Genomic DNA, 22,754 nt, shown 5'->3' with positions numbered 1-22,754 from the left:
AAAGAGAATCTGGACACAAATCACCGAATTTATGGATACTAAAGTGAAGGCAAAAGGTGGTTTGTGTAATAATCAGTTTTTCCTCCCTAGCATAGCTCACAAGAATTATGTGGGGGTTTTGGTGATCTTCTGCAAATGATTTGCATTTCCTGACTTCTAATAACAATAGTTTTTCAAATAGTTTCTAAGGATAACATTTTTCTTGTTTTTTGAAAACATGGCATAGGACTGCAGATTATTAGGGATGCTGTAGTTTTTGTGATGGGAGTGTGGTGGTTAGAATAGTAGTTAGAATAATAGTTTATTATATGTTTTTAAATTTGACCTTAGTGTAGAAGATCTCTGAATGCCAATAGATTTTCTTTTGCCATATTAAATAGAAGCAGTTATGCAGAAAAATGCAAATTCAGAAAGAGAATTTTTTTTTTTAATTCAGAAGGGAAGTACTGATTACAGACTGTTATTTGTCTGAATGTCTCTTGCATTTTTGGAAGTGACTGAGGGCTCTTTTTTACTTATATAAGAATAGAATAAGTGAGATAGAACAGTTCAGGTAACATTCTGTTTTCAAGCAAATTCTAGTTTCAGTTAATTTAAAAAAAAAATTTACATGCTTAATCTACTTAAATGTTGTAAAACAAATTATCATTTTTCCAATAGATATGTAGTATTTAATGAGTAAAGATTACAATGTTTGCCAAACCTTTATTTGCACATATACCATGGGGTTGTGTTCAACCATGGTGGGCCCATGCTGCACTCAGCCTGGACATCTTCTGTCTTGAGTTTCCTCCTACTCCTGATTCAAGAAGCACAAAGATGACCATGTACTGACATGGTGTATGTGCAAATAAAGGTTTGGCAGACATTAATGTTATTGGCTGGAAAATCTATGGGGTTTTTTTTACTGTTAACCCATTGCAAAAGTGTTAATTTGGCTGTAATTATGATCATGTACCTTTCTTTTTCCCTAGGTGGCTATTTTTAATGCAGTAGTGTCATCAGCTGGCTGAAGACTAAACATGAGAATAGCAGGTAAGTATGCTCCGTAAAATCAGACCTCTGTCACTTGTGAAACAAGTGCTATAGACAGCATTAACAACTTGTGACACTAAGGTTGTGAAATAAACTTAACTGGCATAACGGGCAGTGATGTTACACTTAACTGATGTTTTATGAAACTCAGATTGGAATTTGGGATGGTCTAAGAGCAAGCAGCTGGTTAAAATGCTTTAGCTGATCTGGTTAAGGTGTCTTGACTTGACATACTTCAACTGCTAATTCTGTAAGATGATGAAGGAATAAGGAAATGGCCAATTGATGCCTTAAGCAGTTTCTTCCCTGCCTCACACCCTAACCAAAAGTGTTTTAAATTTCATGAATGTTTACTTGGAGTTTGAAAGCTATAAAAGCATTTTCGTAGAGGTAAGTTACTATAGTACAGGGTTTGAGAAACTAATTGTACTTGACAGCAAGTGTAGGGGTTGTAAAAAAAGATCTTTTCCAATCTAACACTACACGAATATATTATTTCAGACATTTCCTTGCAGTAGAATAGCCTATGTGACAGTTGAACAGTTTTGACTTTCTGATGTATTGGACTTTTATGAATACTTGTAGTGTTATGTTGCAGAAGGAACAACTGTTGGCTCTTGTAGGAGATAATGACACCTCCTTTTCCAAGAGTTGCACGTTAACCTTCTTAATGCAGGACATCAGCCCAGATTTTTGTCCCTACTTCTAGTTGTTTTATTAACCTCAATATGTATAACTGTGAAAAACCTGCTAAAGTAAATCTAATAAAGAACTGGAAAATGCTGCAATTTTTAGAAGATGGCTAAATAACCTGGAAAATTATTTTCCCAAACTTCTTTTTAATTCCACCTAACTACTTGTGTTGCTAAAAACCACAAAGATGATAAGGCAGTTCCTACAGAATGTTGAACCTGTAGCAAAGAGGCTGGTTTTAGTTCAAGTGCTAAAAGACTTTTCTAGATTTCTCACCTCTCCCTCATAGTGAGCGCTCTCAGTTTGGTTGAAAGACTCAGGATATAGAGTGGAAGGGATGGTTAGTGCTCAGACTGAGTTCTGGTTCATCTCACCTACTGTCTACTGAAACAACATGCTCTCCAAATGCCACTTGCTAGATGACACATTCCAAAATCTGGTAGCATCTTGTCTTTTTAAGCAGTGTTGCTTTGAAGACTTTTTTTTCCACTTCTTAATGTATGTTCAGATCATCTGTTTTCTCCAGTGCTTATACATGGTTCACTTCCCTTGAGTGCAATAATCTTTGGATTCCAGCATAATATTTTTAAATTAAGTTTGCATCTGTGTTTTCTTACATAGTATGTATGTGCTCACACACACAAAAAGGGAAAGTGGAAGAGGAAGACTGAAATACAAGCAAATAAAAAAAGCTGTATCTCTTTCTTCATATTTTATTTTTCTATTCCCTTATCTTTTTTTAGCCTTTTGGAAGGATTGATCAACATCTCTCATCCTTCTGAAGGATGAGTAATCTGATTATTTTAAGGTTTTCTGAACAGCCCATCACAGCAGCAGTTTGAGATTTGCAGGAGTACATAAGTTTGGTTTTTTTCTGAAGGATTTATTTGGCTGGCAATCTGAGGAACAGAAGCATGCTGTAAGGTTGCTTCTTCCAAACAGTTTGACATACTGGGGTGAGGCAGGAAGGCAGGATGTTGATCACATGCCTCCTCACTTCACTTCTACTCTCAGTCAGTATTTTACAATAAGATAAGAATGGAGTATTCTGTAAAAATCTACTGAAAATTATGCTGAAAAATGGTGGGGTTTAAGGCGGTACCACATACACCTGAGTTTCCCTTTCAGATGTAAATTGCTGTGGTTGTGTGCTTCCGGCTCTTCTCCCAGGAGGTAGTTTGACTGTTCAGCACTGGAGAAAGTTAGGCTTGTAAAACTCGAGACTACCTGAGGCTTCAACATATTAAAAGGGGGAGGGGATGGGTACTGCTTTTTATTACTTTTTAAATTAGCTCTGAGTCTTCAAACTTGCTTTTTGAAGGTCAGTAATATAAATTTGAAAAGGAGATGAGGAGGTGCTTTTTTGTGGTTCTTTTTTTGTTTTGTTTTTTTTAATGCTCAAACTTGGCTGATCAAAGCATCTAAGCTACAATATATGAAAAGATCCATAATCACTGAGTCTTGGCCATACATTAAAACAGAGGTAGCTCATTTGGCAGGCGGGGTGGGAAGAGTTTGTGTGCAGTGAGGAAACAGGTGCATGTGGCTAAGAACAGGGAAGTGGAATAAGGGGAGGTGGGAATTTCCCCTTTGGATAGCAACCAGTTAGATCAACTTAGTTCATATTGTTAAACTGGATTTCCATGAAAAAGTATGTGTTTTATCCTGGCTGCTGAGCTCAGTTGGTGTACTGTGGTGCCAGACAAGCATGAAGCTGGAGAAAGCTGAGAGCAGGGTATGTATTTGGGATAGTAACCTGATGGACTAACCAGTTGCATCTTACGTTACAATGTTCATTTCTTGCTGATTACTTCTGTTTAGTGAGTCCACAAATGATCGTCCTGTTTGAGGTCCCCTTAATGAAATCACATTTCTCACGTCATTAATTTTGGTAAACTTAATGTTATCATTTGCAGATAATTTTCTGAAACTTTTCTCTGCTTCTGAATAGGTGCTGCAAAGTTGGTAGTAGTTGTAGCAATATTTTTATTGACATTTTATGTCATATCTCAAGTATTTGAAATAAAAATGGATGCAAACTTAGGACACATATTTGGTAAGTGGTGACTTTGTTTTCTCTGAACATCTATTAATATTTACTTCAGCCACAGTCAAGAATATCTTATTCATTTTGCTTTAAGCTTAGGTTCTTACACTTAACAATTCTGTGTTTATTTTTAATGTGTCTACTTGTTGGGTTTTTATGTATGACATATATATAATGTGTGTATTAAGTTATTTTCTGTATGAAATATTTAACCTACTCTCTTAATCAGTTTGATTCTTTTGCTTGCCAAGTATGTGTAACTTTACCTGCTTTTTCTGTTTACTGGTACTTAGAGTTTTAGTCTGGAGTTGTAAACTAGGTGACTTGAATGATGTTTTTGAAATCTGTGCTCTGCCTTTCTGCTGCTTAAGCATTTCAGAATTTATGTTCTGGGTGCCCTTTTTTGCTTGCACAGGTACACTACCATGTACAATTGAACGTGCAGTAATCAAAACATTTCAGATGTGCCCAGGTTCTACACAGAAAAGGATTAGGATGAGGTGACTGAAAATTCAGAGTCTGTTTTGAACAAACTTTATCTTTAAAGGGCCTTTTCAGTACAAAACCCACAATTTTAGGTACATGGGTCAGGTTCATGTTGTTTAACTCCAGATTACCACAGTGTGAGCTGACGTGAACCAGTCACCAGAGACATCTTTAATAATTGTTGAAGATACATAGGTGTCATTAAGTATACAGATGCATTGTAGATATGTGCATGATGAGGTCACTTGTGTCTCTGCCTGTCCCAAGAAAGGGAGTTGTGAATTGTTGGGTTCAAATGCATCTGAGTTGCAAGCTTCCCAGTGTTAGGTGGAAGGAGCCCCGTCCTGGTGAAGCTGTAAGAGGGGAATTCATTTGACTTCAGTGCCAACACCTCCACAAATCCCTGGTGTTTTTTATATCTCTGTGGATCGTTGTTAATTGGAGAGTCATAAAATAAAGCAGTGCTTCTAAATGTGGTTCTTGATCACTTTAATTTTTCTATGATGTAAAGGTTAATGTTTTAATTGGAATATAATGTTCATATGTATTAGATACTTCATTTCAACCAACCTGTTTTTATAGGGCTACAGAAAGGTTTTTAATTTATAGCATTATTTTATAGCAGATGACATTTTAATAGTAACATCTTGTATAACTTTCTTTTTGCATTTTAGCTAGATCAGCACTGGATGCAGCTGCACGCTGTGAGTATTCATATGCATGTGTTACTGCTGTGACTTGCTTTTGCTAATAACAGACTGTTGAATTTTCATAGTTAGGAAAATCTTAATTACACTTTAAATGCAATCAGAAACTAATTTTCCTCTTTTCCCGATTTTCCTAAATTTCTGGTAAAGTCTGTTTTTTGCCATCATTTTACTTGTAGTTTTGTCTCGTGGTTTTTGATGACAGTACTAGAGTGAACAGCAGGGTGAGAACAAGAAGTAGAATAATGAGGTACTGCAAGAATCTAGATTATTTTAAGCTGTTCTGAAACTGCAGATGAGATACCATTTGTCTTCGCTCTTTTCCTTGAATTCCTTCAGAAAACTGATATTTCTCTGTTAGCCTACCTGTGGTGGTGTCTCTAAAATCCTGTTTTATTTCCTTTTGAAAGCTACAAAACCTCCAAGATACAAATGTGGGATCTCTAAAGCTTGTCCTGAAAAGCATTTTGCATTCAAAATGGCAAGTGGAGCAGCAAATGTAGTTGGACCTAAAATTTGTGTCGAAGATAATGTGTAAGTATTTTTACCTGTATCTAAGTATCTCTTTCAAATGCTGTCTTGGATGACTTTGCACACAAAATCAGCAGTTTAAATGATTCTTTGTAGGTTTTTTTTTTGCCAGCGGTTTGACCACATGAAAAAATTATATTGCATTATAACTTCATCTCTGATGAAGCACACAATACTCTTCAGTAAATGCAGAAATGTATGCTATTTTAATAGATGAAAGATAGCTTACACTTTTCAGGTTTACAGACTTAAGGATTAGTTAGACTTCGTTGAATCAGATACAGACTTCCTTCCAAGTAACTTGTTCTTGTACCTCTAATAGTGATTCAGTTGAACAGTTGTATTTTTAAGGAATTACTCTTGATATTTCTAACTGAATGTCATCAGCCAAAACTATGATTTTGCAAAGGCAATTTCACAACATCTTCTAAACTATTTCCATAGTACCAATGCCAGAACATATTTTCCACTTTAAAGCGTAAGTTCGAAAGGGAAAAATACTATTTAAATGATCAGTAGTTACTTAATTGTGCTGATGGAAACTAAAGTTAATCAATTTAAAATAGTTGTGACATGAGGAAAGGAAGTGCTTGAAACACAGTTTGGTTTTGAGTTTGTCCTGTATTTCTAAGTATTTTTTAACACAGTATTATCAGTAATACTGTGTGTATTTAACTGAATACCTTTCAGTAATCCCCATAAAGGAAATATTAATATTTCTATTTGGACTCTGCTTCTTTGTTCTTAGGTTGTTCCTGTTCATTGTCACCCAGAGTGTGCAGCTTTGCATAACAAACTATTCACTCAATTTTGTATGTCACATGTTAGAAAATACATGATGTTTAGCATTGTCAGGGGATTTTTTTTTTTTTTAAACTTCAGTCACACTTTGCTGTTGCCTTGCATTTGCATTTAAACTACTCCAGCTGTTTCTCAGCCAATGCTGTATTACAGAGTTGGTCAGATAGCATGTACAGTGGTTAGTGCTAATGGCAACTTCACTGTGAACAACATAACCCCGTGTAATATAATAAATAGGATAATTAATCTGTAAGAGAGTAAAAAGTATTGGTTTACGTTTTCCATCACTTTACTCTGTAAAGTAAGAATAGGCTCATATGATCCTAGAGAAGACTTTATTTTTAGCACTAACTAGCAATTAAGATGTAGTGAAGTTAAAATGGCAGCTTTTTTCCCTGGCAGCTGAAGATTTGCAGCTTCTTCACTTTCTGTTATTAGTAGAAACACAAGCACTATTCAAATTTCAAGTCGTTCTGTGAGGCTGACTTATCTCAAGCTTGCTCACTTGTGTAGGAATGTGTTTGCAGAAGAGCATCATGGTGTAGTTGGTGAGCACGTGCGAAGTGAGCATGAGCACAGTTTGCATGTACTAACTAAAAGCTGCTAGGTCCTGCTTTCAGTTCTTATCACTGATTCCCTTTGTGACTTTGGACAGTCTTATTTAATCTCTCTACATTGTATTTTTGGTGTTGCAAAACTTGCTACCTTCTCATTCTGGTTGCTAGGAAGCTTAATATCTTGTGAAGACTTAAGGTGATCCGCTGATTAAAAGTTGTGGCAGTGCAAGTAATGTTTTAACTCCAGGATTGTAGGGCACTTTTTTAATGTCTTGCTTACTGGTTAACTAAGAAGAGATTGGTGTTCCTGTCCAAAAGACATAAATCTTCTACTGGATATTTCACTGAAGTGATGAAAAGAAAGTGGTTGCTGGCAAGAAATCCTGTATTCTTTTAATACTAGCATACACCTTAGTGCACAGCTGTTGGAGTCTTAAGTCCAGTTTCCTTTGACAAAAATCTTTCTAATCCTTCTGAGGAGAACTTGTAATATTTATTTAAACATCCACCAGAAAATTTGCTTGATTTTATATTTTCTTCTGCTTTGCTCATAAGAAGTTTGATTTCTCTTGCAAAAGCTCCCATAGCTTGTTGATTTTTAATGGTTGGAAGAATTCTAAAACTGATGAACGGCTGCCCTCCTGTGAGAAAACTGTCACATTACAGCCTGTACTTTTGGTGACCTAGTGCATGAGTGATCTCAGTTTTGTAAAGTAGTATCTCAGAGCTCTGAAAAAACTCAGTCTTCAGTAGCTCTTTTTTTAGTGATATTTTCTGAACTCATTCCTGAAAAATGCTTTTTTCTGATTAATTTGTATTCTTCATACATCCAAGATAAGGAAGCAGGGACAATTTTTCATAATTTTTCAATGATATGTTTCATACACAGAAAAAAGATATATTGTAAATAAGGATGTCACTTGGTTTATGAGAGTACTCAAATTGATGGTATAGTTCCGAATACATTTCTTAATTTTTATTTTTAATTATATAGATATTTTGGTCTGAAGTAGCAATTCTGCTGTATAAAGGTTCAGTTATAGCCTTATTCTCCTGTATTGGAAGGATATAATCCAAATTAGAAAAACATACTTTAGTCATCATCCAAATATTTCATTGTAGTTGCTACTTCATGGGCTTTTTAGAAGTGCCAATATTGCTATTCTGCTTTACCAGCAACTTCTTCTTGCAGTTTTACTTATATTACGAAACCAGTTGCATGATTGTGCTGCAGTAACCTTTTAGCAGAGTGTTGCACTACATTCCCTTAATAACTAGTAATTCTTCATATCTGCAGGATTTTTTTGTTGTCTGAAATCCATTGTTACGCATGTGTGGATTTTCAGCATCTTGTCACCCCAGTACTGGATATTTTTTGATTGCTATTTATTTACAGAGAATTTTGTAGTTAAAATAAAAGCAAGTTCATAATTCTTTTGTTAAATCATATGTCCACTACATTTTATATAAGCAAAGGAATGTGTTCAGAACTTCGCTGCCTTTTTTCATTTATGTTTTCAGTCTTTATGCCATATGTTTTTATTGTTTAAAATAGATACTCAGGCATGACATGAAAGTCATGTGATCAAGAAGAAATGATCCTCCAGTGGCTAAAATATTTCTGGAGTTTCCTACATTGCACAATGCATTTCTTCTTTCCAGCTCCTTTGCTGCTCTGAGTTTGGCCAAGTAATTGCTGTCATAGATTACAACGGTTTTGTTGGTTGTAACTATGCTCCAAGATTATATTCAGCTTTTGTTGAATATGAGTCCCATCAGGGTATTGACTATTTTTCTTGGATTTAAGTTTCCTTGTATTGGTATAAGTAGCTAATTGCTTTGACTTTCTTGTTTTTTGGTGTGATGCTGCAATATTAATTTTAAATGCCTCTGTTCAGTTAGCTTTTAAACTCATGAACACATTTTTGTTCATCATGTGCTTACAGAAAAGCTTAAAATGTTGGATACGTGACTGTGCTAAACTCCTCAAATTATTATTTGTTTCAGGCTCTTTAACTGTAAGGGATTTTATTAAATACATTAATAGCACTTTATTTTTTGTGACACTTAATATACACACATACTTTGAAACAAAGATGATTGAGCGATCAGATGAAATAGATACAGCTGGGGATATTTAATCGATCGTTCTCAATTCAGTGGTGCCATAAGAGCACACAGATTTGTTCAAGGAGACCTTGCTTTAAGTACTCGTGAACATGTGGTCTTTCAACTATGTATTTCTTACAATTTGATCAATCTTATTTAAAAACCAGAAATGTTTCACATCAGAAAATTGTCCTTTTAAAAATAAAATTGTTTATTTTGTTTCAGCTTAATGAGTGGAGTTAAAAATAATGTTGGCAGAGGAATAAATGTGGCCTTGGTCAATGGTAAGTGACATTTTAAGTGACCTTAATTTTCAAATTGTTTCTGCAATTTAAGAAGTAATACTGTGGGATGGTGAAAGGTGAGCAGGAGGGGTAAAGGAAGTATTCAGCATATTTATGCACATATTAAAAAGAAAATTTTACCTTCTATCAAATAGTGCTTTTGTAGACAGCATAGTAAAATTAAAACCAAAAGCTAATGAGATTACTGTATTGTCCACTTTTCTTCTATTTGTTCTGGATGTTCAAATTGGCTAAGATTTTTCCAGTCTATAGCAAAATATGCAGTGTAATTTTAATCTTTCTTATGTTACATGTTGCACTAAAGGCAACCTGTAGCTGTACTATCTATTTTTGCGAAGACAACTTAAAAGAAAGGCAAATATATGAAGTGAATTCTCTTTATTGGTTTTAGAGGCTGTGGGATTTTGTTTATATTTTATACGCCACTTGAAGCAAAATCAGAATCAGCATCTTCTATTTTTTTCCTTTTACATTTTTCTGCACCTTTCACAAACTACTATGCTGTTTAAGGAGCAATCTTCTTAAGAGTTACCATAGTAATTGATTTACATGGTGTCTTCAGCACTTTTCCTCTTAAGGACTCTTTCAGACATTGGACATACTGTCTGTAAAATACTTCTGGCTGTGTTTGTTGACAACACATATTTCTTTTTCTGCAGGTAAAACAGGAGAACCATTAGACACTAAATTCTTCGACATGTGGGGAGGAGGTAGGTGCAGTTACCTTAGCTGGTCAGAGAGAAACAACTTAAATGGCTCATCTTCACACACGGGCTCCATTAGCTGTGGTGGTTTAAGGTGATAGTTAAGGGGTGCTTCACCTCTACCTTTGTATTTGTGCGTAGAGTGCAACTTTAAAGAAACACAGTAGTTGAGGTGGGAGGAAATGGTATGGCTAATCAATCACACTTGTTCTCCCAAGTAGTTCCCGCTAGTGGTTGTCTTTACACAATATGGATGAAAGTCTTTCTGTAAAATTAAAGAGTTCTCTTTGCATTTTATCTTTCTCCCACTTAGCATCTTTTTATAAATTTATTAGTACCTTTACGAATATTCTTAAAAGGAATGTCTTTGCAGGAAGGCATTGCAGGTGTTTAATAAGCAACCATTCCATATTTAGACAGTTTTGTGTTCTCTCTTTTCAGATGTGGCACCATTTATTGAATTTCTGAAGTCCATTCAGGATGGAACGATTGTGTTAATGGGGACATATGATGATGGTGCGACCAAGTATGTCATTGATTTACATAGTAAATATTGCTTAAAATTTTAAATGCTCTTTTATACTGAAAAAAATAATGCATTCTTTATCACGAAATCACTTTTGATAAAGTTTTGCTCTTCTAAGATGACAGATTTGAAACTGTGCTTTCAATTTATTAGTTGTATAATGGTGATGTGGTTTGGGGACAACAAGGATCAAATTAGAACTAACCAGGTGTAATGGGTTATGTATGTGTATACATAGAGAACTGTTAGGTGTATACTTTTGTGATCCTAACAACAGAGAAACAATATATGAGATGTTAAGTTAGACCCTTTAGCAGAAATATCACAGGTGTTTGAAAATCTGAAAAGGCTAGAGACTGGTAGTTGACTTAATTACCAATTGCTACATCAATACACAGTTGGGTTTTTTGATCTTCTGAGAAAAGATGTTAATGCATCAAGGAGACCATGTAGGGCATATAGTCAGTCCCACAAACTGCTTACTCGTAGCTATGAAGAATATATTTGCATGTCAGGCATTGTACTTTCTTAAAACCATACACTTATCCTCTGTGGTTCCTGAAGACCCTGTATGTTTCTAGCTGCTCTCCCAGAATTTGTCCCCACCTCTTTTTTTTGAATGTATGCTTCCAAGAATGTCTGTCTTTTTGGAGATGTGCTGGTTTTACTATTGCGGATAGCTTATTCTGTCTTATGCTAGTAAATTCAGAAGTGACTCTCAGAACATACTCTGTTGGAAACTGGTCGGTTCGATTGAGCACTTTTTCTCTGATCAACTCCAAGACAGAGTTTGGTGGTTATAGGGTTGCAGAGACAATCCCCAATAGGCCTTGACTATATCCTTTCTTTTGAAGTCCGAGAGGTTACTAGTGTGCGCCTCATAGTTTTTGGCCTCAGTGTTTGGACTGTTCCACCTTAAAGCTGTGGAGTTTATTGACGTAGACATAGCCTGCGAGGTTGTAGTTCTCTTTAAGCATTATCTTCCAACCTTCCCAACTTTGGTCAGCTTTAATAGATACTAAAAATGACCATAGAATTTGTATTGTAATCTGCTTATCACTTTAGCCATCCTGTCCAAAGGATTGCTTTTCATAGTGAAAATTAAAAGGTTTTTGTTTACCTTTTCCTCTGTTGTTTTAGTAATATTTAACTTTTTCCTAATGTGTTCCATACATTTTTTTGACTCTTTTGGTTCAATTTGTTATCTGCAACTTGTCTGCATTTTTGATATACAAGCAACTTCCCTGTGACGAAGTCCTGAATTTGCAGTGTGCAGTATTTGCAGTAAATCGTTCGGTGCCTGTACATTCACTGCTTTTAGAAGAAAGGAATTTAATGTTTCTTTATGCCAAGGCTGGATCTTCAGTCTGTTGTTCTATTTACTTGTTGTGTTACTTTTCTTTTTGGTATTTTTCCTTTAATGTTTTATATAAGTACAGTTAGTTTGTTTCAATAACCGTTGAAATCACAGCTGATGCTTTTGAAAGCTTTTATGTAGATTATAATATCAGTTAAATCAAGGCAAATCAATTTGGCCCATTCATGCTGACAACCAGGAACTACTGTATATTACTGATACTATAAAATTAGCCAAAACCTTACCACTGGTGGTCGATGGTAATCATAAATGCCAGTTTTTGAAAATAATTAAAATTGTGAAGAACCAACATGTTTAAAAGATAAAATATTTTTATTTTTTAAAACACAAGCTGCCCTAATGCTCTAGCAACTTGGACTGTGGGTTGTGCAAATAACCTCCAAAGTACTTAACTGTTTTTGTAATTTTAGCTAAAGTGAGTCATTCAGCTACATCTCAGTAATAATCAGAAGTTCTGTGTGTTGTTTAGTAATCGGGCAAATGTAGTAACTGAAAGCAAGAAATAAAGAACTGTTATTTGGAGGTTTTGAATGATAACTTACCATCCTACAGAATTGTTTTCCCTTTACTAAAATTATCCTACTTGGACCTACAGGCACTGAACTGTGTTGTGGGGCAGCATTCTGAATTTTAAATTAATTGGCCCAAGCAGACAAGAACTTCTTTTGTATATTTAGGTCATTCTTCTAATCTAAAATAGCTTTTACTTTATTTAGACTTCAACTTGAGCCTGCAAACAATGTTTACTTTAAAGGATGACTTTTCTAGTTGCTTGGTGAATTGCTAACGTGACTTGAGATGTATGTATAAATTCTCACAGGAGAGGATTCTTGGCTTTTGTTGGTGTACTGATAGGTTTGTATGCAGGTTCCTTGAGATTATAATATTAAAGAACAGTGCTCATAAGATCAAGTGATTTCAGAACTAGCCTTATCTGATTTTGAAAGACAGATCTTGCCCAATATTGACTGACTTAAACTATATTTAATCAGATTAAAGCTGAGTGGTCTGTTGAACAATAAAATCTCTTAAGGTATGTATTTTATTCACATACTGACCTTCTGTTTTGTTCAAGGCTTAATGAGGAAGCACGGAAACTGATTGCTGAATTAGGAAGCACGTCTATTACTAACCTTGGCTTTAGAGACAACTGGGTCTTCTGTGGTGGAAAAGGAATTAAGACTAAAAGTCCATTTGAACAGGTCTGTTATTTTATAATTTACTGGAATATAACATTACATTAATAACAGCATAATATGTTTTATAAATACCATACATTTGTTTAAGATGATGGGTATTTATTGCAGGAGTGGCACACAGTGTTCTTTTCAAATTTATTGCTTGACTGGCCTCCTTTTAAATGTAGAAAAAAAGATTTTGGTGATTCACAACTAAGAAAAAAATCTTATGGGGTAGGTCATCTTATCCCAATAACTAGATCATTTATCTTTTCAATGAATCCAGTTAAAGTGAAGAATTACACAAGCACTAGAGAGTAAGTTTTTTTTAGATGCTAGATGCATTAACAATGGTAGACCTCCAGCAGGTAAGTAGTAGTTAAGGTGTTGGTGTTCCCAGCTGTTCACTTTGCTCTTCTGTCAAAAATTATTGCTGCTATAGCAAAATTTATGAAATAGAATATGTTCCCATACTTTAGCTGTTACAGTTCAACATGTCTTTGTTGCCTTTGATTACTGGTAAAGGTAGCTTTGTACTAGGAGTGTAAGGCAGGGGTGTTCTCTTTGCCAGCTTTGAGAGGGCATGGAACTAGGGCAGGAGCAGTGGCAGACTCTTGGAGGCAATAATGTCTTACCTGACTGACCACAGATGGTTGCTTGGTGGAAAAATAACTCCCTAATTTTCAAAAAAGGTGAACAGCTAACATTAAAAAATGTTCTTTAAAATCTGACTATTTGTTTTCAGTGCTTTGTAAATGCAGTATCCTTATTTTTTCGTAGTGGTTCATGCTTTAATGCAGTTGGTCTTTTCTGCTTGTCTTGCTTCCTAAATAAACATCCATAATAAATTTTTAAAATGTTTTTCCAGTATGGCTTAACTGTTTTTAGTGTACACTTGTCTGAGCAAGTTACATTAAGTGGTGAGTACTGAGAAATTGTTATATTTGATACAAAGCACAAGAGGCTAATAGTGATGTCTTCTCTTTGTCCATGGCCTGAAAATAAGTAAATAAAATGTCTTTTAAAGCTGTGAGTTAAAGCAAAAGGATAAATGACTTGCGTTAACGTAGATTGATGTTTTGTATTTATAGCATATAAAGAACAACAAGGACACAAACAAGTATGAAGGCTGGCCAGAAGTTGTTGAGATGGAAGGCTGTATCCCTCAGAAACAAGACTAAATGAAAAAAAAAAAAAGAAAGAAGAAAGAATATAGAAGAAAATGCACTTTCTACTATTATTAGGGAGAGGGCTATGAAGGAGACTGTACTATAAATAATATTTTTAAAGCATGCAACCATCTTGTCGGTGTGTGCATGAGCACTGACATTTTGAATATTGGGATTATTTATTGCTAACACACATAGAAATCCTTTTTGTAAATATGTCCAAAATAAAAGAAACATCAAATCATTTCTATGCAGGTTTCTTAAAAGCACAGTATTTAGTTTGCCTGTGGTAAAAGGTATCTTGTAGATCAACTAGCTAATAAATTGCATATGAGAATAATAAACAGATCCCGACAAGTGTTGTACTGTCCTCTTAACAGCGTAATGTTGCTGTCAGTATGTAACCTTTGTGGAATATTGTAGATTTTAGTGATAAGTTAATAAAGAGCTTTAATTTTTTTTATCCTCTGCCTTTTTAATGGCAGCATCACTTTTTATTAAAGCTATTTGGTTATTCTAATACAAAGTACTCCAGAAATTTATTTTGTAGTCCCCCATCAAAACTGAATAATTGACAAAGGAATAATACATGATAGTGTAACGCAGATATGCCATGAGAAGCACAATAGAAATTATTTTTATTAGGGGAAGAACAAAACTAAATATATAAAGAGTGTGCATGATATTTAAAAGCAGCTTGGGAGTATTTGTAATTCCTTGAAAATAATGTTTACTTTGTAGAAGAGGCTTGGCGTGTTAAGCAGCAGTACTGTTGACTAACTTGTTCAGATTTTATTGCAATTCTTGTACTGCTGCTTAACCATTGATTTACCTATGGCTGTTCAGCTGTAGTCGTTAGTCACATAGTAAATGTGCATAATGCTACAGCTTCCTCTTTTAGTTCTAACATCAGGAATAAGTTTCCCATCACAAAAGGCCTGTTAGAAAGCAGTTTGCCTTCTAGGGAGAGTTGTTTCAGCGTACACACTTGTGCATCTTTACCGCCTATGTTACATCTAATATGAGCTGAGGCAATTTGTTCCTGTGGTGAGATGTTAGAGAAATCATTGTATCTGGGGTTATGCAATGTGTGACACTAACTTCACTGACAATGTTTCCTTCATTCTTTTTTTTAATGGAAAAAATGGACCAAGTTGAAGTGGCCTTATTCTTTAGCTTGTATCAGAGCTGTGAGAAAACATTGCTTGCTTTGGAAACTTTTGATTCTTTTAAGTAGGGCCAGCTTGAACTTTTGCTGAAACTAGGTTAGTATGGCATAGGTGATGGTGTGTGTTGGTATTTACAAAATAGGGACTGACACAGAACTGGGTGTAATTTCTTGGAGCTTTATGTCATATGAGTTCTGGTATGATCTTCAAAAAACTTTTAGCTAGTACCATGGGCAAAAGCCACAAAGGATTTTTCAGGAATCCACAGTGCAAGTTGAACACAGTGGCACTCAAAATACTATTATTGTTGATGTCTTTTGAGAAATTAAATTCTGTGCACTAAAAATTTCAAGCAATATTGGGAATTGCCTTGTAAGTAAAATAAATAACCTGTGATACCAGAGTAAGACTGGATTCTGAGTTATTCTGTATGCTTAACTAGCTTGTTAAATAATGTGGTTTTCCCTCAAGTTTAATGTAGAACAGCAATAAATGCACCTTATACAGTGAAACTGCTTTTGTTACATCTTTCAGATTTTCTTGTGTAGGAGGACATGTCAAAATCATGTATATTTCTTCATCAGAGGAAACCCCTGTTTCTATCAATTGGAAAATTAACTTTGATTTCATAACATTGGGCTATTGTGGAAAGCTAATTGTGTAAGTCATGGAATTTTCACAGAAATGCAGTTTTGTTGGTGTATATGCCAGAATTAGTTATTCTGCTACCTGGAATAATATCAGAATTTTGAAGTTGCTTGGCAGGGGCTTAAGAGAAACATTTGTCTGCATTAATAGTTTCCCTGGACTACTTCTCTTTATTATTCTGGTTTTGAATGCCAATGAATATTTCATCTTTAATTAAATTAGAGAGTTCTTGTTTCCTCTACAAAGTTAAGTGTTAAAGGCAGACCTCTTAGCACTTGTATCTTTTAAATTTGTGTCTTTTTTTCCTGATAATCTAAATTAAGGGGTTAAAAGTCATACTAAAGTTGCACCTGCCACAGACCTTTTAAAAAACAGATTTTAAAGGAATGAAATGGTAGGATTACTTTTGTAACTTCTTAAATAGTTTGATTCTTCTGGTTTTGATGGAAGTCTTCCTCTTATTCTCTAACCCACATCCTCACAGCTGTATTGTATCACATATAATAGGACTCTCTTCAAATATATAAATTGTATTGGAGTGGCCAGGCAGGTGGGGTCTCCTTGCTTTTGTCCATCATCATTGTCTGTTGACTTTGCACAAGATCTAGTCATGACATCTCTCACTTCTGCCTTGAGTGGGCTAGTTACAATGTATTCCCCTCTTGAGGTAAACTTTCTGATGCTTACTCTAAAGAAGAGAGACTTCCAGAAAATCTGTCTGCATAGGAGCACCCAGCTGGGATTCAAGCCACCTGAAAGTGACTTCATTGTTAACCACAGCTCTCAATTGCTATACAAGTGTGGCATTATATGGATAACAGAAATTTTAAGAAAGAAGCTGAAGGGTGTCTCTGCCTTAATGTGCCCTCTGTGTCTTTCCTAGAGTCTTTGATCAAACTCTTTTTTTTCTTTTCCTCTGGAAGCAGCAGAGCCTTTTACAGCTTTAGTTTCCTGAGTGCTTGTTTGGAAAAAGCTTCCTTTTGCTCAGCATGTTTTGCTTTCCAGATGTCTTACTGTGGCACTTAGTTCCCTCAAACATTGACGTGACTACTAAACCCTTGATGTGTGCGTAATGTCTCCTAAACTGATTGGATTTTCTGTACTCTGTGTTTTTCAAGAATGAGTGTATTAATAAAATAGAGGCCAGGTGAATAACTTCAGGAGGGGAAATAATAATGCTACCAGCACACATGTTGACTACCTTGTTTGTGTAAGGGTGGGAGGGGCTGTAGTCCCTCCCTAAATTGACTTGGGCCATGGCTAAGGTGAATACCAAGCAAGGGACTTCTTATTGATGAAATCCGCTTCAGTTTTAAATCTCTAAGGCCGTACCCTAGCTTTAATATAAGGGGCCTGACTAAGAAAATTGAGAAAGAAACCTGGAAGGCTGCATGGGAACTTTGAAGCCAAAGCAGGTAGGTGCAAGAACAACTCTTGGCTTGTACAGTGATACCACAAGGTGTTAGTGGCTCCTGATGCTGTACTAGTGATACCAGGGACTGTGCTTCTCCCCCTCTGAGCAATGTGCAAAAAGGGCACAAACACATGGGCTCAGCTGCCCCTGCTGCTGCCTCCCTGGAGGTGAAAAAATGAAGAATAGCAAGAGAATATGCTCTAAAGATATTTCATTACATTTCTGATTATCAATATTAGCTTAAATCCACTTTTATTTCCTCCTTTCTCCTCCTGTAGTCAGCCCTTTGAGCCTTACAAACATCATCCAATGCATCCTTCACAGACTCAGGTTAAAACAGTTTCCTGAGATGTCTTTTCCTATGCTTAACTATCCATCTAGTTAGGTTGTTTCATGTACAATCCAAATTGTATTTGTTGAAAATTAATGATTACTTCTTTGCAAGTTAAAAATTGATAACTCTTAGATGTCTTTTACATTCCTCCTGGCCCTACCTTTTCCTTTCTAGAACATGCAACCCAGTTTCTTTAATCTTACATTTATCCTTTTAAAATTACTGTGATCTGTAAATCTAATTACCTGTTTGCTCAGAAAAGATCTGTTCCTTTCTTAAGGTATTGTCCGTACTAGGATATAGCTACAACATCACTGGCATGAAAGAAGGCATTCCCGGCTGAGGAGGAGTCTTCTCTTTGAGCTTGATGGATAGCAGCGAAAGGGAGTGCTGTCTTCTCTGTGGAACATAGACTGCAAATGTTTTTTTCCTACCAAATGCTGCAGCAATTCTGACTAATTATCTTCCTTGGCCTTGAATATTTCAGCATTGTCTTTATCAGTACAGCCTCATGTTCCCAGATCTTGGCAGCTGAATCATCCTTCCCATTGGAAAACTTGGTGGATAATGTCTTGATTTATGGCTTTTATATCTTAGCCCTCATAGGTGCCTCATAAGCACCTAACACACAATGTAGATAACTGCGCCTTGTGTTAAGTTTTGTAATGTTAGTAAATAAAATGAACATTGTCTGTTTATCATCCTTTGAAGTATGTAGAAATGAAGACTTTCAGGGTTTTAGAATATATATATGGACAGGTAGGGATCAGTATAAAGCACAGTAATAGTCCAGCTACGCTGTCTACTGTGTAAAATGCACAGAAATCACTCTATCCTGTATAAGAAATTTCTGATCCCTGAAGGCAGCCCAAAGCAGCTGGTTGGTTCTGTTCCTCTTGCTGATCTTGCACCACAATGCAGGAGGTTTAGAGTGGTTTCTTAGCATTGCAATTACAGGACAAAAAGCAAATGGAAAAAAACCATGACTGAGCCCAACTAATATTTCAAGGTTATTTAAGTGGTCAAAATTGTATTATCCCAAATATAGTCGCAGCAGGGAGTATGATACTGTTCTGTCTTGCCTTAGTGCTGTTTAGTCCTGAGTGACCAAAAGAGGTACTGCCATAAAATCATTGATCAATGGAAAATGTGCCTGCCCTGAAGCATCAACCCTTCTTACTGTACACGGTTTGCTTGTTTTCCTGAGAGGGCTCCTATGTTAGCACATTGTGAGGGATCATAAAACTTCCACAGGAGGTGGTTGTAGCACTGAGTAATCCCAAAAGTTTGGTTATACCTAAAACTCTTGCATAGAAATCATTGGAATCAGTTTTATTTCACAGCTGCTTTGTTTGCAGAGCTTCTGTCAAATATTCTCCATTCATGCTGTGTAGGTTTTGGGTTTTTTTTGGGTTTGTCTTATGTTAAAACCCTGGAGTTTTCAATGTACATAAAGTGCAAAACCATAGTTGGATAATGTTCTGATGTTGGCAGCACAGTCAGCTCAAAGAGTTACTACTGGTCACCTCCCTGAGTTCTTACTCCCATGTCCTTCCTGCAGTTTGCTACTCCAAACTGAGCCACATCTATTGTTTGTTGTATTTTTGTGAACCGCATCGTTAAACCAATCGACAGGCTGGGGTCAGGGCAGGGGGTAGGGAGCCTGAGCATCAGCTCAGCCAACCCGTCAGGCAAACCCAGCCTAACGTGAGACTACAGACAAAAGCTCCAAAATCATCAAGTTTGCTCAGTTATCAATTTAGTTCTCCAAGTTTCAGTTAACTTCTGGGTTTGCTCCCATTGGCAATGACTAGCCAGAACTGTTTTTTAAAAACCCAAAGAGCACATCTTAACCTGGAATTGAATAGTATCTTGCTGCTGTGTTCCTGTGCATGTTGATTCTCTTAGTGACGTATAGATCCTCTAAAAACTCAGTATGTTTAACATCAAAATATTATTTAGTACATACTGAGACACAATAGAGTGTCAAATTAATTTGTTAGATTATGGGGCAGATTGGTCCATGCAAAAGAATGGGACATTGTTTCAGTTGTCAGCTGGTTTTGTGCTACTGACACAAGACACAATGTACCTTTCAGCACAGAGGGTAAATCATCATCCACATAAATAATACTGCAGTCCATTTTTAACCCTAGTGTAGTGTCAAGCTTTTATTCTAGAAAACATAAATACTCATGAAATGTGTTTTGCTCTGCTCCACAATCAAATACAAAGTTTCAGGGCTCTGGGGAAAATAATTATAGAAGTCTTACCTGATCAGAAGTTTCAGCATTTTAATCATGATACACATATAACTTAATATTAAAAAAAAACAAAACCAGAAAATGTATGGTGAGCTGATGATTCTTGGAAGTATTAACAAGGAAATTGTGCACCTTATTTAAAATTACACTGTATAGTCGTAAACATAGCCAGACTGACAGGAAAATGAAACGGTCAAACCCTGAGAGAGGCTCTGATCTTTCAGTCTGTGACAAGCTGTATTCATGCTTGCCAGGCTCAGGTTCAGCAGAAGGTTTCACAAGGTATGTGGCACTACCCTGTAATGAATGTCTCGATCTTGCTCCAGTTCAATTAGTGCATCTAAACTCCACGTGTGTGTCTGCCTTCACTCTCCTAGACACTTTATTTGTTATACCTCTTTGCTATGCAAACAAAGTGATAGCTCCCTTCCACTGAAGGCCATCCGTTTACAATCAGCCCTGGCATCCAAATTCCAGCCTCAGCCAGAGGGATGACCAGTCAGTGGTATCTGCTAGCTGTGGAATGAATTGCAGTCTCATGTTCCTATCTGCCACAATACATCCAGCCCTGCAGACCTGACACAGTGGCCACACAGGATTAATTCCCATTTCACTCTCCGCTCAGTAAACCATTAGTTATTTAACAGAACTACCTGTGGAATTACACAGTTGTCAGTTCAGTGTAACAGCAAACTCTGAGACAGGCATGGGGATTTTAGCACTAATTATCTGCAGCATTAATGTGGAGTTCACAGGCACCATTCCCTTCATGATGACTTTGTCATGCGTGGCAGGGGAAAAACCACATCTGACTTACAGAAATACAAACCACAGGAGGCCATGTTTAGGAAACACAGATTTAGACAACTGATTACTTTAGTCTTTGCCTGTCCTTGAAAAACTGTACTGGGCTCTGCAGCAGGACTTGCCCAGTAGTCACAAGTCAGATGGTTACTGTACAGTCCTAACAGGCAAACCACAGTTTTCAAACTATGTGGGCTGAGAATCAAATGCAGAGACCAGGTCTCTGGCCAAAGCATTAAGTTGATAATCAGGACACCTGCCTATTGTTTTTTTAGGTTTTTGGGTTTTTTTAATTTTTTTTTTTTTAAACATAGGTCTGTCACTGCTTTTGCAAGTGACTTTGAGCAAGTAATTTCTCCCCAGTTTCCCATTTATAGTCAGAATACTACTACTGCAGTTCTTAGGGATGCTCATTGGCTGTATGGGTGTGAAGCCCTGTTTCTCAGTTAGGTATTGCTAGCTGTTGTCTGCCCATGCCGATTCACTAACAGTAAAAATTGTGGAAGTGTGTAAAAATCCTAAAAATTTCTATTGCAAATCCTTGCATGAAATGAAAACATAAAGTCATGATACTGAAGTCACCATTACTACTGTTACTGGATCTGGGCACTCCACATCACCAGGTAGGACAGACGGGATATAGTCAGGAGAGGATTCACAATTAGCATTTTTGGCAAGTTATGTGGAACAAATAATTACATTTATTCCACTCTGATACTTCCTGATATTCCATCCTGTGTGAGGATAGGTAGAAGGCTCAAAGAGTGCCTCATTTGGCATGAGGTCTGCCACAGTGGAATGATCCTTTTACATGTTTTTAATATGCTTTAGCCAGCAGAGTGAATTGGTATGGGTTCAGCACTTTACATGACCTAGCCACGACAGTTTTGATCTATGAGGAACTGCCCTAAAGTCAAGTTTGCTACCTTGTGAAAACTTCAATCCTTCAATGAAATCAAGCATCTTAGTTCCATCAGAAACCTCAGCCAAAGTGGATGTCCTTTTAACATCATTTCCTCTGAATGACCAATGCTAATTGTTGATGTTTACACATACGTTTCACATACTTGTTATTCACTGAAAAGTGCTACCCAGTACAGAGACATTTTGTTAGCAATGGAGACAATCTCCATTTACTACACATCCTTTGACAGGAGATCTCCAACAGGCAGGGACAAAACAGTGTTCTTCAGGCTGATGCACACACAGGCTGGCATGTCAACGGGCTTACCAGCTGTATTCCTGCAGTAATTCCTCCGAGTATGTAACCACTTCAGTCAACAACACAACTTTGCTCTTAAAATATGCAGCGAGTGCACATGCATTTGTTTTCAAAACAGAGTATCTCATTTTCACGTTCAGAAGAGGTTACAATTATCCTTTCTTCAAAAAGTAAACTTGTGGCATTTTTCATAGGTTTGCTACTTTTCACAAACTGCTGCTTCATGCATAAAAGGGCAGTGTGAGGGAACAGGACTGAGATAAGACCTTTCCTCCACTCAGACTTTGAATTTCATTCCGATTTTTTTTCTAATCTCACTTGCTCAGATAAGCACACACGTAGCTACTTTTGAACAGAAAGGATGTATTATTGCAAAGCTATACAAGAGTATTATAAGGCTATGTTTTCTAAGTCAACAGCCTTGATCCTCTGGTTCCAGCACTGAGAAAAAACCCCACCCTATTAAACTGAGCAAATGAAATTCATCCCAGTGCCATATGCCCACAAAAGCAGCGGAACCACACGTCGTATGTAGGTCCCTCTTTGAAAGTGGAGGCATGCTGTCTTACAGATGGTTCTCCCTCTTGCTCTCACCCAAGGAGAGCTTTTCCAGTGTAGAAAGAGTAAATGCAGTTTTGTGGAATAAGTACTGCAATAGATGTCAGCTAATTTC

General features: G+C 36.4%; 1 protein-coding gene across 1 annotated transcript in view; it reads left to right on the top strand.

Annotated features, from left to right (window-relative positions):
- FAM3C (FAM3 metabolism regulating signaling molecule C) overlaps window positions 1-15,798 on the top strand; it is a 29,082-nt gene extending 13,284 nt beyond the window's left edge. Inside the window, exons 3-11 of the mRNA XM_074903159.1 lie at window positions 975-1,035; window positions 3,680-3,784; window positions 4,936-4,965; window positions 5,379-5,502; window positions 9,192-9,250; window positions 9,931-9,981; window positions 10,417-10,501; window positions 12,955-13,081; window positions 14,149-15,798. Coding sequence (XP_074759260.1) covers window positions 1,023-1,035; window positions 3,680-3,784; window positions 4,936-4,965; window positions 5,379-5,502; window positions 9,192-9,250; window positions 9,931-9,981; window positions 10,417-10,501; window positions 12,955-13,081; window positions 14,149-14,238 — 684 coding nt within the window. The 5' untranslated portion in view covers window positions 975-1,022 and the 3' untranslated portion in view covers window positions 14,239-15,798. The remainder of the gene's footprint in view (window positions 1-974; window positions 1,036-3,679; window positions 3,785-4,935; window positions 4,966-5,378; window positions 5,503-9,191; window positions 9,251-9,930; window positions 9,982-10,416; window positions 10,502-12,954; window positions 13,082-14,148) is intronic.
- Window positions 15,799-22,754: the final 6,956 nt, after the last annotated feature.

The sequence above is a fragment of the Athene noctua genome, chromosome 3 (assembly GCF_965140245.1).
Source record: "Athene noctua chromosome 3, bAthNoc1.hap1.1, whole genome shotgun sequence".
Taxonomy (NCBI): domain Eukaryota; kingdom Metazoa; phylum Chordata; class Aves; order Strigiformes; family Strigidae; genus Athene; species Athene noctua.
The sequence above is the reverse complement of the archived record's forward strand: the minus strand, read 5'-3'. Positions and strand labels throughout refer to the sequence as shown.